Consider the following 14,455-nt stretch of genomic DNA (forward strand, 5'->3'; position numbering starts at 1 on the left):
GAGGAGGGGGGAGTTTGGGAGTGCGCTTTATGACGGTGTATTACAAACATTAAGAGGGGAGTATTTTTTATTGTCAGGGGGGTGGATACACCTCCCTAGGTGTCCACTCAAAAGTCAAGAAAGTGCTCATGAATAGGTAAATCCCACGCAATTTTTTAACAACCCCTATTAAATTTATAGAGGTGTTTTTTTTACCTTACATCCAACTTGGCTGTATTAGGGGGATGTGTACCCTTGTAAAGGGGGTGCAGAGGGGTGTATAGAGGTGTAACCACCCCTCTTAATTTTATCAGGGGTGGAGAAGGGGTGGATAACAATCAATCAATGTTATTTTTTTGTGTATTTGCAAATAATAATTCAAAAATAAATCAAAAAGAGGGATGCAAAGACGATTATCTTACAAAAATATAGACAGACAGGAGTTACTTATAGAGTAGCATTGCCACTAATAAATGTACTTTTATTGAATCAGAATATAATGATGTATTAGTGGAAAATTTTTCAAAAATCTAATTAATCAAGAAATACAAATTGACCATTTTTAAAAGAATGGACACGTTGACGTTTAATATTGAAACAAGAAAGAAAAATTGACGTATTAAATAAAGAAATAGAAGAAAATAAGATAGAGAGAGAGGGAGATATATATATGTATATATATCCTGTGATTTCTCAATGATTTATAAACTGCCATAAACCACTTTTTATTCATATCTAAAGAGATGCTACCTACACCTAATTTGCAAATTTTGAATATTTCAATATTTTTGTATACTTTAGGTCAGATACAAATAAAGAAAAATTATGGATTATTTTGGTTGCTGTTTCTTTATCTAGTTTTGGTAAGTAGTTTTTGTCTAGTATGACTGATTAATATCCGCAGGAATAGAACTGGTTCTCAGTCGTACTGAAAAATCGTGTATAGCATCGTATTCCAGACAATTTTCCATGAATATTAAAAGAAATAATATGATTGATACCAGTTTGTTTAACATTTTCAATCAAACGCTTTTCTATAGTTCAGTTGGCATAAAGTAGAAAGAAATTAATTCAAAAGTTTATTTTTGTTTATCTTATTGTTTGATTTGTAGTATAAAATCTTAAGTTACGGTTTCCTAGAGGGAAGCTATCCAGTAAAAAAGAACCATATCGTTTCAGTGGTTAGCGAGATCCTTCGTTACTTTTAAGGATTTAAACATTTATTACTACAAGAGTTACTTTTTTCCCTAAACATAATTGGCTCAATCTTAATTATTAGTATCTTATTATGGATGTTTTCAGCCTTGTTAAAAGCGTAGCTTTTCTATAATTAGGGTCGGTCCGTCCGTAACGGATAGCTTTGTCCTTATACAGCATTCTGTATTTAAGAAGTTTTACTACCATTTTACGTATAATTTATAAATTTATATTTTGTATATTCAGTTCTGACACTCTACAAGAGTTAATGTTCGTCTGTCATACCATTTCAGAGCTTCGCTTTTATGTATGTTGTCATCCTTGTTAATATATGTTTCAGTTGGAGTGTTGTTATACATAATCAACGTGAGAAGTGATTTTGAGGAAATTCAAAACTTTTATTTTGGTTTTAAGGGCAGGTAAGAATTATTATTATACTATTAGTTTATTTCAGATAAATAGTCAGGGATCTAAAGAGATAAGACAATGGCCGGTAATTTACCCCTTCTGTAGATTACAATTAGTAGTTGAAACGTTTGGACACTCAACAAATGAACCAACCAATTAAAATTCAATAAAAGTCTCCAAGGTTGTTCAGCCAACGAATAAGAAATTGTTATTATAAGACTTTAGCTATGTGTAAGTCTACCCATGGGGCTGGGAACCTGTCCCGATTTTGTATTGGGTCCTTGAAATCAGGTAATAGCGTCGACAATATAAATACAGCCAAGTTCCTACGGTAGAACAGAAAGCAATTTGCTAGGAAACTAAAAGTGTCTCCACCACTTGAGGCAGGTAGTTGTCTAGCCGATAGATGGTGTTAGTTATGTTTTTAGTTAATTGCAAAAAATGTCGATTTCTCTGGGGAGTGTGGTGGTAACCTCCTCCAAAACAGTTAAAAACCTTCCCGGGACCTTTGAGAAGCTAACCTGTTAAGGAGAACCTGATTGATTCAGCGGTTACCGAGATTCTTTGTTACAAACAAATAAACAGACAGACACCGTTCTACTTTGTATTATAGATACGCAATGCTAAAAAAAAACATATTTTTATTTCAATAATTTTGAAGTATGGTTTATTCATTGAGGGGAAACAATACTTCTAGCATTTTGGGCGTTTAAAATCTTGTTTTCATTTAAAGGGCTAGCTGACAAATCTAATGCAGTTGCATTGGTGGGTCAATACTCTAAAGAGGCACTGAGATATTTACTCTTTTCCATTTCGTTGTTTAACTTATAGTATAAAAATAACAAGGATGACAACATCCATAAAAGCGAAGCTCTGAAACGGAATGACAAACGAACATTAACTCTTATAGAGTGTCATATCTGAATATACAAATAAAAATATAAAAATTTCGACAAAATTATACGCAAATTAAACTTTTTTTGCATAACTGCTTAAATAAAGAATACTGTTTAAGGACATATTGACATCTTAGGGCTTGATTATAGAGAAGCTTCGCTTATAATATTCTACCTTATTGTAATAGGAATCAGTACTCCAAAACTCAGATCAATCGAGTGATTATATCACATCAAAAAATGTTGTTACAACAGTTAAAAATCAACATGTTTAAAATGGACGTACGGCCATTCTGGTAACGATTATAGAGTACCTAACTGATACAGGAATCATTATGCAAAGTCTGAAATCGATAGGACAATTCTAACATGCCTAAATTAACCTAAAAAGCTATCCGTTACGGACGGACGGATGGGCCGTCCCTAATTAAAGAAAAGCTTCACTTTTAATATTATGAATAAATGTTTATATTTAGAAAGCTAATGATAAAAGAAGGAAGACTGATAACAAAGTTTAAACAACACCAAACTGTTATGTATATAAATGTAAGTATTTTTTTTTGTAATTGCCACTATGAGAAGATTTATTTCATGTGTTTTATTGTAATTTTATCACCTATAAACCTATCAAATATCTAGATGATTTTGAATTTTTAACCCTAGGTTGCTTGATCATTTTTAATTTGAAATATATAGCTTGAGTTTTTTCCCACTACATAGTGTAATTGATATGGTCTCTAGGGAAAGAAGGGTGGAATGTACATTGAACCTCCTATTTAAATTTTAGTTTTAAAATCGAAATTAATTAAATTTGGAGGGGTATTTTTTTCAAGGGAGATTTCTCTTGGAAGGGTGAAAGTACCCTCCTTCAAGATAGTTATAAACCTTCCCTAGACCTAGAACAAAGCAGCACTGAAATAATTAACCAATTAGTCCGGACACACAGATCGACAAAACATCCTGTTACTTTTATATAAGAATATAAAACGGTTTTTGATTGTAAAATTATTTTTAAAGGAGAAGACAAGAAATGGAAATTTTTCAGTAATTAGAGAAAACAGCGAACAAATCTTGCTCCCAGGTAATCTATAATAAAAAGTAAAACGATGTCTGTCTGTCTGTCCGTACGTCTGTCAGTCCGTCCGTCTGTCCCTTAACCCTTAACAGTCGGGCCCCTTGCCGCACCTTGATCATTCGGGGGGGGGGGGGCGCCCCCCATATTATATCAGTTCCTATTAGAGCTAGAGGGCTAAATTTTTTTGTACAAGTCCCCTGTGTTATGATGAATTTCCGACCTTAAATAAGTCAAAGTCAATTTTCGCTTCCTTCACTCTTTTATTTAACAACCTTTGTTTTTAGGTCCTTTTTTACTTAAAAATTTCAAACGGCTGTAATTTTCTTGTTTTTGAAGCTAGAAGAACAATTTTTTTGCAGAAAATATTTATCTTTATGTAAATTTTATATTTGAAATGTCAAAATATAAATTTCAGCGGCCACAGCTGTACTTGGCAGCTGCCAGCCGCCGCAGTCGGCGGTCGGCGGGAAAACGGCGGTGGATCTTTATGAAATTTTAATACGTTATGTAGACATGTAAGAAAAGCTTAAGTTTAAAATTTGAAGTCTCTAAGTCAAAAATTGAGGCCACAGGAGCCTTTTAAAGATTTCTGGAGACCTGGAGGATCAGGACCTGCAGGATCATACCTGGAACCTGAAATTGACTTGAACACCTGTATTTCATATAAGGATGTACTACTAGAGGATATATGACAAAAAACGTGGTCTCCAGCTGGGCATACTAGGACACCTAGAAGATCTGGACTTTGCTGATGATCTGGCACTGATTTCAGAAACAATTAAACATCTACAAGCTAAGACAGATAGACTAGTCAAATACGCAGGACAAGTCGGGCTCTTTGTTAATGTCAAGAAGACTGAAATTATGAATATACCTACAAACCCTGATCAAACTATAACAATAAATGGTGAACAATTGAAACAAAGCAACAAATTCACCTATTTGGGGAGTGTTATCAGCAGTGAAAATGGCTCAAAAGCTGATATTAAAACCAGGATTGATAAGGCTAGGGTTGCTTTCAACAGTCTACACAACGTTTGGAATTCAAAGAAACTTGCTCTGAAAACAAAAATCAGACTTTACAACAGTAATGTAAAATCAGTTCTTCTTTATGGAGCTGAATGCTGGAGAACTGTGAAAACTGAAACAAATCAACTTAATGCATTTCACAATAGCTGCCTAAGAAGAATTTGCAAAATATTCTGGCCAAACAAAATATCAAACATTGAGCTGTATGCTAAGACCAAGTGCAATAGTATTGAAGCAGAAGTGAAATTTAAAAGACTAAGATGGCTAGGACATGTGCTCAGAATGGAACAAAATAGGTTTCCAAAAAAGTGCTTAAAATGGAACCCCACCACTGGTAAACGTAAACGGGGACAACCAAAAATGACCTGGAGGCGGAGCACTGAAAAGGACCTCTTTAATTTGAAATTAACATGGGGAGAAGCTGAAGCACTTGCCACAAAAAGGAATTCATGGAGGAGCAGGGTGGCCGTATTCTCTGGACTCCACAGTCCAAAAGAGAGACGCGACTGAACTGACTAGAGGATATTTTAGTATTTTGGCAAGATAAAATACTTTGTTTAAGTCAAAAAAATATTTTTGCTCTTTACCTGGATGACCCTGCCAGGTTTGCTGGCATCCTGTGCCCGCCAGGATGGAGATTCCAACTCTCAATTATGTGTCATACCCAAACTTAAAAATTCACGCAGTTTGGGCTCTTTATCTTTCACACACAGAAAATGAGATAGAAAAAACCGGATGGGGGGGCGTTCAACGCCCCCCCCCCACCCCTACCGACCATTAAGGGTTAAGATCTCGGTAACCGCTGAACTGATCGGATTATACTCTTCAGGGAATAGTAAGGGCACCTCAAATTTTTGTTTTTTGTTTTTTAAATTTTTAAATTTTTTTTGAATTACCTTTTGGGGTAAAGCACCTAGAGGCTATGGGCGAAGCTGCTAGTACTTATAATAAAGTAACACGATCTCTGGCTGTCTGTACCGATGGATCCCGCCGAACTGATATGGTTCTACTTTACAGGTAGCTTTTCATAAGTCCTGGGGAGGTTTATAACTATTGGGGGAGGGTAACACCATTTTTTTCTTTATAGTTTTAAATCTAAAATAAAAAATGGATTATCGAATTCAACCCTCCCCACCCCTCAAGTGCCCCTAGAGGCATATAGGGGGCGTAGCTGCTAGTACAGTTTATAAAGAAATGATACTCTATAACTTTATATCATTCTCTCTTTCTCTCTTTACCCTACTTTGCTTTATAGGCAAAGGGCAATTTAGGTAACAGGGGGTGAGTCGACCCTCCACTGTAAAAAATAAAAGTTTCTGGTTAGGAAGATGTGGTTGTATTTTTATCTATGCAACATAACCTAATTCTAAATACTTTATCAATAAAAGTAAACTTTAATTTTGAATGATAATTTCATAAAAAAAGAAAATAGTTTTTTTCATATAAAAATGTTAAATATTAAAATTTATGTATATTAAAGTACTTTTTATTGTCTCTTGCTAAAAAATCCTTTTCAGTTTACTTTTAACATCCAACTAAACTCAAGGTTGATCATATTATTTTTTCTTATTTTAGCAACATTTTCTGCCTTTATAGTTCTACAAATTTCTTTATTTTTACCTATCTTTTAATATGTAAATTAGATTAATATGATTTATGTCATTTAGACTGAAGAGGGTGCAATGTCCACCGAAATATATTTCAATAAATAACTAAGGAGTATCAAAGACTTTTTAACTCAGTGAATTTATCACTATTTTTTTGGTAGGTTGTACATACCCTCCCCAAAATATCTACAAATCTTTTCTGGAGAGTAGCTTCTCTATAAAGGAAGGAGAGCCATATTGATTTAGAATTAGATTGATCCTTCGGTACAGACAAACACAGATCCTGTTACTTTTATATAAGAATATTCCTATTTTCAATTTTGACTAAATTCAAATTTCAAATTGGTAAATCTTATTCTGAGACATGATTTTATTTTATATTAATAAATTTAAAGGGAACAGTCCATTTCGTGGCAACGCCCCTTAAGGGGCGATTCGTCGTATTTTTAAAATGACTTTTCATAGGTTATTTTAGGTCAGGTTAGGTTATATTGGGTTAGGTGATTGCCCCACAGGGTTAGGTAATTGGCCCCGCAAGGTTAGAGCCCCCCGCAGGGGCTAGAAATAAGAGAAAAGCAACTGTGAAAAAAACGAAGAATCGCACCTTAAGGAGCGTTGCCACGAAAGGGACTATTACCAATTCAAAGGTTATTTTTTTCTCATTTTTATTTTGATATTTTGCCTAGGTTGTTTAGAATCTGATGTTACTGATTCTTTGATTGAAATAAGAAAATCAGGTAAACTGACTAAAATATATTTTTTTTATCGTTATAGATATGATATATAAATAGTTATCTATTGCATAGTATTACAGACAGATTTTCACGGTTATTAAAATAAAAAATTATAGAATTAAAACCAGTTTTCTTAACCCATGCCTTCGGGCCCTTTGAGCTAACAAAACTGGTATTAATCATATGATTTTTATTTTTATATTCGTGGAAAATTGTCTTTAAAAAAAAACTGGAAAACGTAATTAACATAAGAAATTATCCTTTTTTGCGGATGAACTTTAGTTTTATAGTAGCTGAGCTGATAATTACAGGTTTAATTTTTTTATGATTTAGAAAAGAAACAGTTAGAGACATCAGATCCTATTAGATTTCTTGAAGACGAGGTATAAATGAATAAATTGCAAGGATGCCCAATTGGAATTCCTAAAACCTATATCTACACCCTTGAAATAGATTCAGAAGACATAAACACACACAGTAGCAAGCCGTTTTCACTCCACAGGGGGAGCATAGGCCGCTGAAAATTTGTAAGTGTTTCTGTAACAATGTGGCTTTTTTTATTGATATGGGATAGGGTTGTCAGCCCTAAGCCCAATGATTGCGGTGTAAAGCGTCCATTTGCCCATCAAACAACCAACCCTTTGATTGCACGACAATTGTCTGAGATGTCCTAACTGTGCATGGGAGTGAGTTGCGCCTGTTTTGGGGCCAAGGCATTCCGCCTACTCCAACTATTTATGTCGCGCACCTGACATAGCAGCAGTAGGAATCATTTTTAACGTCTTTAGTTATGACGCAGTGTCGGACCGAGATTCGAACCTAGCATCTTCCCGACGACGAGCGGATGCGCTAGGTGTCCAGCCACGGTCGAAGGATTCAGAAGACATAGTGGATAGTAAATAGATCGATATAAAAAATAAATATTTTTTAGGGACCTAAGATAAAGGACAATTAATGAACAAAATTATAGGTGGAAAAGTTTGTAAACCCATTCAAGCTTCAATAAGAATTAAATTCCCAACGTTTTTAAGCTAAAGAATGAAATAATGTGTTAATATAACTTGGGGCACCTATATACTTTTAGGTCCAGTGTGCTCTTCTTCCCCGATCATTTAAAATTTAGCTAGACTTAGGAAAGATAGTTATTAATCTATAGATTTGTTAAGTGTTAACTTATTTTCCAGCATGTCTTTAAACCAATTAATATCCGCTGGATACTAACCGGTTCTCAGACATACTGAAAAATCGTGAGAAGCATCGTATTACAGAAATTTTCTACGAATATTGAAATAAAAAAATAAATACAAGTTTTATTAGCCCGGGCCTTGGCCCTCGGGTTTAACAAAACTAGTTTTAATTTTAAAATTTTTAATTTTAATATTCATGGAAAACTGTCTATAATACGATGCGGTAGATAGCTACATACATGTACTTGTTTTAGAACCCTGAATGGCAGGAGCTCGACTATTTAGCTGACGTAAGATTTCCTGTTTAGTAGCGAATCTAATCTAGAATTCTAAATGTCCGTCCGTCCGCCCGTCTGTTAGAGACTAAAATGGGGAAACGTGATTTTCTCGGCTAATGTAAAAGATAGAAGGCTGAAATTTCTTGGTAACATTCCCACCAAAATGGAGCAATAATAAGATTAAAACATCCGTAGCAGTCGGACTGCTTTTAAGCAGCTTTTTAAATTTCACAACTGATTTTCTCGGCACCTATAGCTCATATAAAAGATAGAAGGCTGAAATTTCTTGTCAAAATTCCCATCAATATAGAGCATGATTAAGTATAAAACATTCTTAGCGGTCAGACTGGTTTTAAACAGCTACTAAAAATGTATAAGTATAAACGTATCAACCAGACAAATATCTTGCCCAAGTGGTTGAGACCCTTTTCGTCTGCTAGCAAACTGCTTTCTGTTCTTTTGTAGAGACTCAGTTTGTTTATATTTCCGACGCTATTAGCTGATTTTAAAAAACCCACTATAAAATCTGGACAGGGTCACCGCCCTGTTGCTAGAGCTACATATAGCTCATGCCCCCTCTATTCTTTTACCTTAATCATATATACAATATACCCTTTGACTTTACGTACAATGATCTGACGTAAAACAGTTAGGGAGTTGAATCCATTTTTATAGAAGCAGAATTATAATCTATGATTATGGTTTGGACCCTCTAAAACTGTAATCTACCTTTCCACTTTCCCCTCTCTTGGTGAAGATATCTTCAACGCCGATACGATTTTTGAAATTTAAGATTCCACTTTTGCCTCTCTTGGTGAAGATATCTTCAACAAGAGAGACAAAAGTGGAATCTTATATTTCAAAAATCGTATCGGCGTTGAAGAAATCTTCACCAAGAGAGGGGAAAGTGGAAGGATAGATTACAGTTTTAGAGGGTCCAAACCATAATCATAGATTATATTTCTGCTTCTATAAAAATGGATTCAACTCCCTAACTGTAAAAGTTCTTTTAATTAATACAAATTTATAACCATCAACTTTTCATAATTTACGGATCCGATTCCAATTAAGAAATAATTTCAATTTCTTTACAAAGACCTTTTGAAATTCTATTATAGATATTTCTCATTTTAAAACATTTAGAATTTTGTAAGTTTCATTTTGGTATCAATTCTAAAAGATGGGATTCTAAAACCATATGGGCAGAACTCATAGAGGCACAAATAAATGTTAAAATGACATTATGAAGTAGTATGACAATCGATATATTATAAGTTGGATGTTGCAGCAGATTTTCATGTATTGTGATAAAGTGATGCTCGCAGCTGGCTAAAATAGCGATACAAAGCATCCACTCTCTTTACCTAATCCTCTCCCCTCGTACTGAATGAATGGACTGACCAACAAATGAGGTCCATATTAGCAAGCTAAATTGATGACACATTTTCCACTGTCAATATATCCTTTTATATCAAATATCCATGAACATGACTTACTCTAAGTGTTAAAATTGCCTTAATTTCAAGATTCTTATTTTGCAATTCTCAAAAAACAAAGCCGTATTAAAAGCTTTTATGAAAATTCTAATTTTTTTTAAATTTAGTAAGATATTTACATTTTAACCATCTGTTTTTTCTCGTATTTTGGCTATAATTTCACACAGCTGCGCTGTTAATGAACGTAATCACCCTTGTTAGTAATTTCCAGGGATTGCTTAAATTTCCATTGTACATATTTTTATCAAGTTTCATTACGATTTTTCTATTAATTGGGGTGCTAGATCGATTCCTAGATTTTTAGATTTAATCATGTTTTTTTCGATTCCTATTCAGGATTTGTGGCTGAAATTGTTAGGGATTGAATATGCTCATATTCTACATATTAATATCAAGTTTCATTAAGATTTGTCTATTAATTGCGGTGCTAGATCGATTCCTAGATTTTGTGATTTTAGTGATTTTAAAGGTTGCGTGATTTTTTAGGTTTCCTGATTTCCCTATTTTATCAAAATTAATTTTTATTGCATGACACTGCTTTATAGTAAATTTTTCCGATATCCATTCATAATTTTTGAGCTTCGCTACTTATGGATGTTGTCACCCTTGTTAAATTTTAGATAGGAGAACCACCAGACTCGTTTGTCGAGTTTTTTCTTCAGTATGACCTAGGTAAGTAGTTGATCCACGACTGTGGCATCACACGCAGCGCATCCTCTCGTTGTCAGGTTCGAATCTTCGCCCAACGCAGCGTCATACTGAAGACGTTAAAATATTTCATATTGATCAGATGCACGACATTTATAGTTAAAGTAGTGAAAATGACTTGGCCCAGAACAGGCACAACCAAGCACGACTAAGATTTTAAGACAAAGGTCGTGCAATCATAGGGCTGGTTGTACTGGGCTAGAACTGTTTTATATTGGTTAGGTAAGAATTTCAGGAAAGTTAGTTTGCTTAATGTAAGAGAATATAAAATTGTATTTTAATTTTAGAAATGTGTTTGTTTTTCTAATATTCATTTGAAACCGATTAATATCCGGTGGATTAGAACCGGTTCTCATACATATGAAAAAACTATGTCTAGCATCGTATTATATCTAGTTTTTTTACGAATATAAAAATGTACAATCATAAGATTAAAACCAGTTTTTTTAGCCCCGAGGTGCCGTAGGCACGGGCTAAATAACATTCTATATCCGGGGAAAGCTGTTTATAATACGAGAAATAACTATTATCAAACATAGTATTAATTGGTTTTAAATAAACTTTTACTTCTAAAATACGTGAGATATTTAAAGTTTTATCAAATATCAAAAATTGTATGCCAATAATAAATTCAAAATTAGAAATTAGATCATAAATTTATTTCTTTATATTGGTATTGTTATCAATACGTATAATAGTTTATAAATACATTTTATGGTAGAATTCTTATTTTAGTTCTTTTATTATAAATAAGTGGTATTCTATTTCTATATTATTTCATAACAAATTAAAAATAAACATGACTTTTATGACAATAAATGTGGTACAAAAAAATAGGTTAGATCATAAAACTTTTAAAAACAAAGAAATAGGCATTTAATTTGGGGGAATTAATGCTAAAATAAAAATCACAATATTAATACCAGTTTTTTTTATCATTTTAACCAGCGGAAAGCTGTCTATAATATGATGCGATAAAAAAAACTATTTTGAATTTCTATAATACGTCCACAAATTACAAATATACTTATTATTACTAAATATTATAACGTTAAAAATATTCGAAAGGGTAGATTGGGCAAAAAATAGCCTAACACCACCTTGGAAATATACACAAAATTAGTTTAAAACCACCACAGAAGTAAAATGGAGAATTAGTTCAGTAATTATCAAATATTAAGCTGTAGATAAAACTTACTACAATGTACAAAAGGACTTATGGTTACAACCCAAGAGGCCTCTGGGAGTACTTGAAGTGGCGGAGCTTAAATTTCGGCCCTCCGCCCATTTTTTATTTTACTTATAATAAATAATACCCTTTCCAAAATAGTTAAAAACCCTCCCATGAACTATGAGAGGATACATTATTATAAGGATTGATATAATTATTTTTAAGGCCAGTATAAAAGATGGAGAAACGAAGAAGAAAAGGTAAACTGTTAAGATTTAAATTTATTAAAAAAGTAGATTCAGCTGTAGTTCAAGTAAAAAGATTCTGGGATCGATTAACTCCAAAAATCTATGGACTTTGAAGGCTGCTAACGGCCAATCGGCTTAACAAACATTTTATTTTAGCCGTAGGCACCCCCAAAATTTTTTTCATTTTACCCCCCCCCCCCATTCAAAATTTACCCCTACCCTTGGGGTGCCGTAGGCACCCCCAACCATTTAGGAGGGGGTATTTACCCCCCCAAACAATTTTGGGGGGGTAAATACCCCCCCCAAAATAAAAAATCAAAAAACCCCCCAAAAATTTTACCCCGGGGGTAAATTTTGGGGGGGGTGAACTAAATTTACCCCTGCTAACAGATTTCAGGAGGGGTAATTACCCCCCCCCCCCTCCAAGCAAATTTTACCCCCGGGGTAAAAATTTTGGGGGGGGTAAAAAAATTTGCGGCGAGCTTCGCGCGCCATTTTACCCCCCCCCCCCCCCAAACACGAATTACCCCCCCCCTAAAATTTTTTACCCCCCCCCAAAATAAAAAGCTTGGACGCCCCTGACATGTACATTGTACATTCAGCCGTTCGGGAGCTAGCTGATTTTAAAGTTTATAGATTTTGGAAGATAATCGATTCCAGGAATATTTTACGTTGGACTGCACCAGATACAAAAAATATTTATACATATACGAGTGCTAGTGAGTTCCTTTAAATGCCGTTTGGCTAATTCATTTCTCATCAAAGTATGACTTTGGATCCATAAATTAAAACCTTTAGACAACTTACCAACTAAATTCTAAAATTAGCATCACAAATAAAGTTTGATTAATTTCAGCCATTAAACGACACAAGATCAGAGCTGTATGAACAATTTTCTATTTGGAAATCATTGAAGAGAAAAAGGTTTTAGTTCTAAATAGTTATTTAATCTTTTTGTCTTTAATCACAGCAGGTATTAAAATGGTAATAAACCTTAATATTTTTTTGTATTGCAACAACATTAACCAGAGCATTTCTAATATTGGAACCTAGTAATAGTGTCGGGCTCTGATTATGACGTAAAAAAAATAGCCAATAAGAGGCCACTATAAATTTTACCATTGGTCAATTACAGTGTATACTGGCCTCTCATTGGCTAATTTTTTTTACGTCATAATCAGAGTCAGACACTTTTACTAGGTTCTTAATTTGAAAGCAATTAAAATCATAGTAAAGTAAACTTAAAATGATTCTCTTAATTTTTAAAAGCGAAGCTTTTCTATAATTAGGGTAGGTCCGTCCGTCCGTCCGAGATAGATAGCTTTTATTCGTTAATTTAGACATGTTAGAATTGTCCTATCGATTTCAAACTTTGCATGATGATTCCTGTATTAGTTAGGTACGATTTAGAAAGCAACTCTATACTCATTACCAGAATGTCCGTACGTCCATTTTAAACATGTTGATTTTTCGGCTTTTTTAACAAAAAATTTTTATGTGATCTAATTATCCGTTTGATCTGATTTTTGGTATATTGATTCCTGGGACAACAAAGAAAATATTATAAGCGAAGCAACTCTATAATCAAGTCCCAAATGTAAGTATGTCCTGTATCAAGCAGTTTTTCAAAAAATTTACCTACAATTTTGCTTCGACTCTTTTATATTCTCATTATTCAGTTCAGACACTATACAAGTGTTAATGTCCGTTTGTCCTACCGTTTCAGTGTTCGCTTTTATGGATGTTGTCATCCTTATTAAATCTTTTTTTTGTAGATATGATATAGTAGTAACACAAAGAGCTAAGAAAGATATGTCAGATAAGGGATATAATTTCATTTCATCCAACAAAAGTATAATATAGCCATTACAAAATTAATAGTGACATATCTAAAAATGGATATATTATTACTTGAATGTTGTGCCATATTTTCATTTTTCTAATAAAGTGAAACTCGCAGCGGGCCTAAATAACAATTATCCTTTATCCACCACCTTTACCCCATCCCTTCCCTCCTACAGGGAGAACAAACTGACAAATAAATGAGTTCCACTTCCATGTTGTTTGTCTTTGTATGTTTGTACCGAAGGATCTCGCTTACCGCAAAACCGATCGGGTTCTCCTTAACAGGGTAGCTTCTCACAGGTCCCAGGAAGGTCTATAACTATTTTGGGGGAGGGTACCACCACCCTCCTAAGAGAAATCACAAAAAAATCGAAATTTTTTTTTGCGTACAGACTTGAACGCAACATAGAAATTATTTCTCAAATTAGATGATTGAATTGAAGTGCCACTAGAGGCATCTAGGGGGGTAGCCGCAAGTACTTATAAAGAAAGAAAAGTAAAAGAGTGAACCTCTTTAAAATAAGCCTCTAAAATTGTAAAATGACATTATATGTGACTGAAAACAAGGACAAAGAAGCACAAAAGAAGTTAATGCAA

At 33.9% G+C, this 14,455-nt stretch overlaps 1 protein-coding gene and 1 long non-coding RNA gene across 2 annotated transcripts; both read left to right on the top strand.

Moving 5' to 3' along the window:
• Positions 1-721: 721 nt before the first annotated feature.
• On the top strand, positions 722-3,010 carry LOC145327638 (uncharacterized). The gene is made up of 3 exons (XR_013882198.1): positions 722-842; positions 1,517-1,595; positions 2,957-3,010. It is a non-coding gene; the product is annotated as an uncharacterized LOC145327638 (long non-coding RNA).
• A 4-nt stretch (positions 3,011-3,014) lies between these two features.
• Positions 3,015-14,018, top strand: LOC145327539 (uncharacterized). The gene is made up of 9 exons (XM_080171084.1): positions 3,015-3,026; positions 3,498-3,561; positions 6,878-6,928; positions 7,259-7,308; positions 8,367-8,402; positions 10,507-10,558; positions 11,991-12,025; positions 12,870-12,937; positions 13,789-14,018. The coding sequence occupies exons 1-9, from the start codon at positions 3,015-3,017 to the stop codon at positions 13,874-13,876; spliced, it is 456 nt and encodes a 151-aa protein (XP_080027210.1). The 3' UTR covers positions 13,877-14,018.
• Positions 14,019-14,455: the final 437 nt, after the last annotated feature.

The sequence above is a fragment of the Acartia tonsa genome, chromosome 9 (genome assembly GCF_053477335.1).
Source record: "Acartia tonsa isolate MP-2025a chromosome 9, ASM5347733v1, whole genome shotgun sequence".
Classification (NCBI taxonomy): Eukaryota; Metazoa; Arthropoda; class Copepoda; order Calanoida; family Acartiidae; genus Acartia; species Acartia tonsa.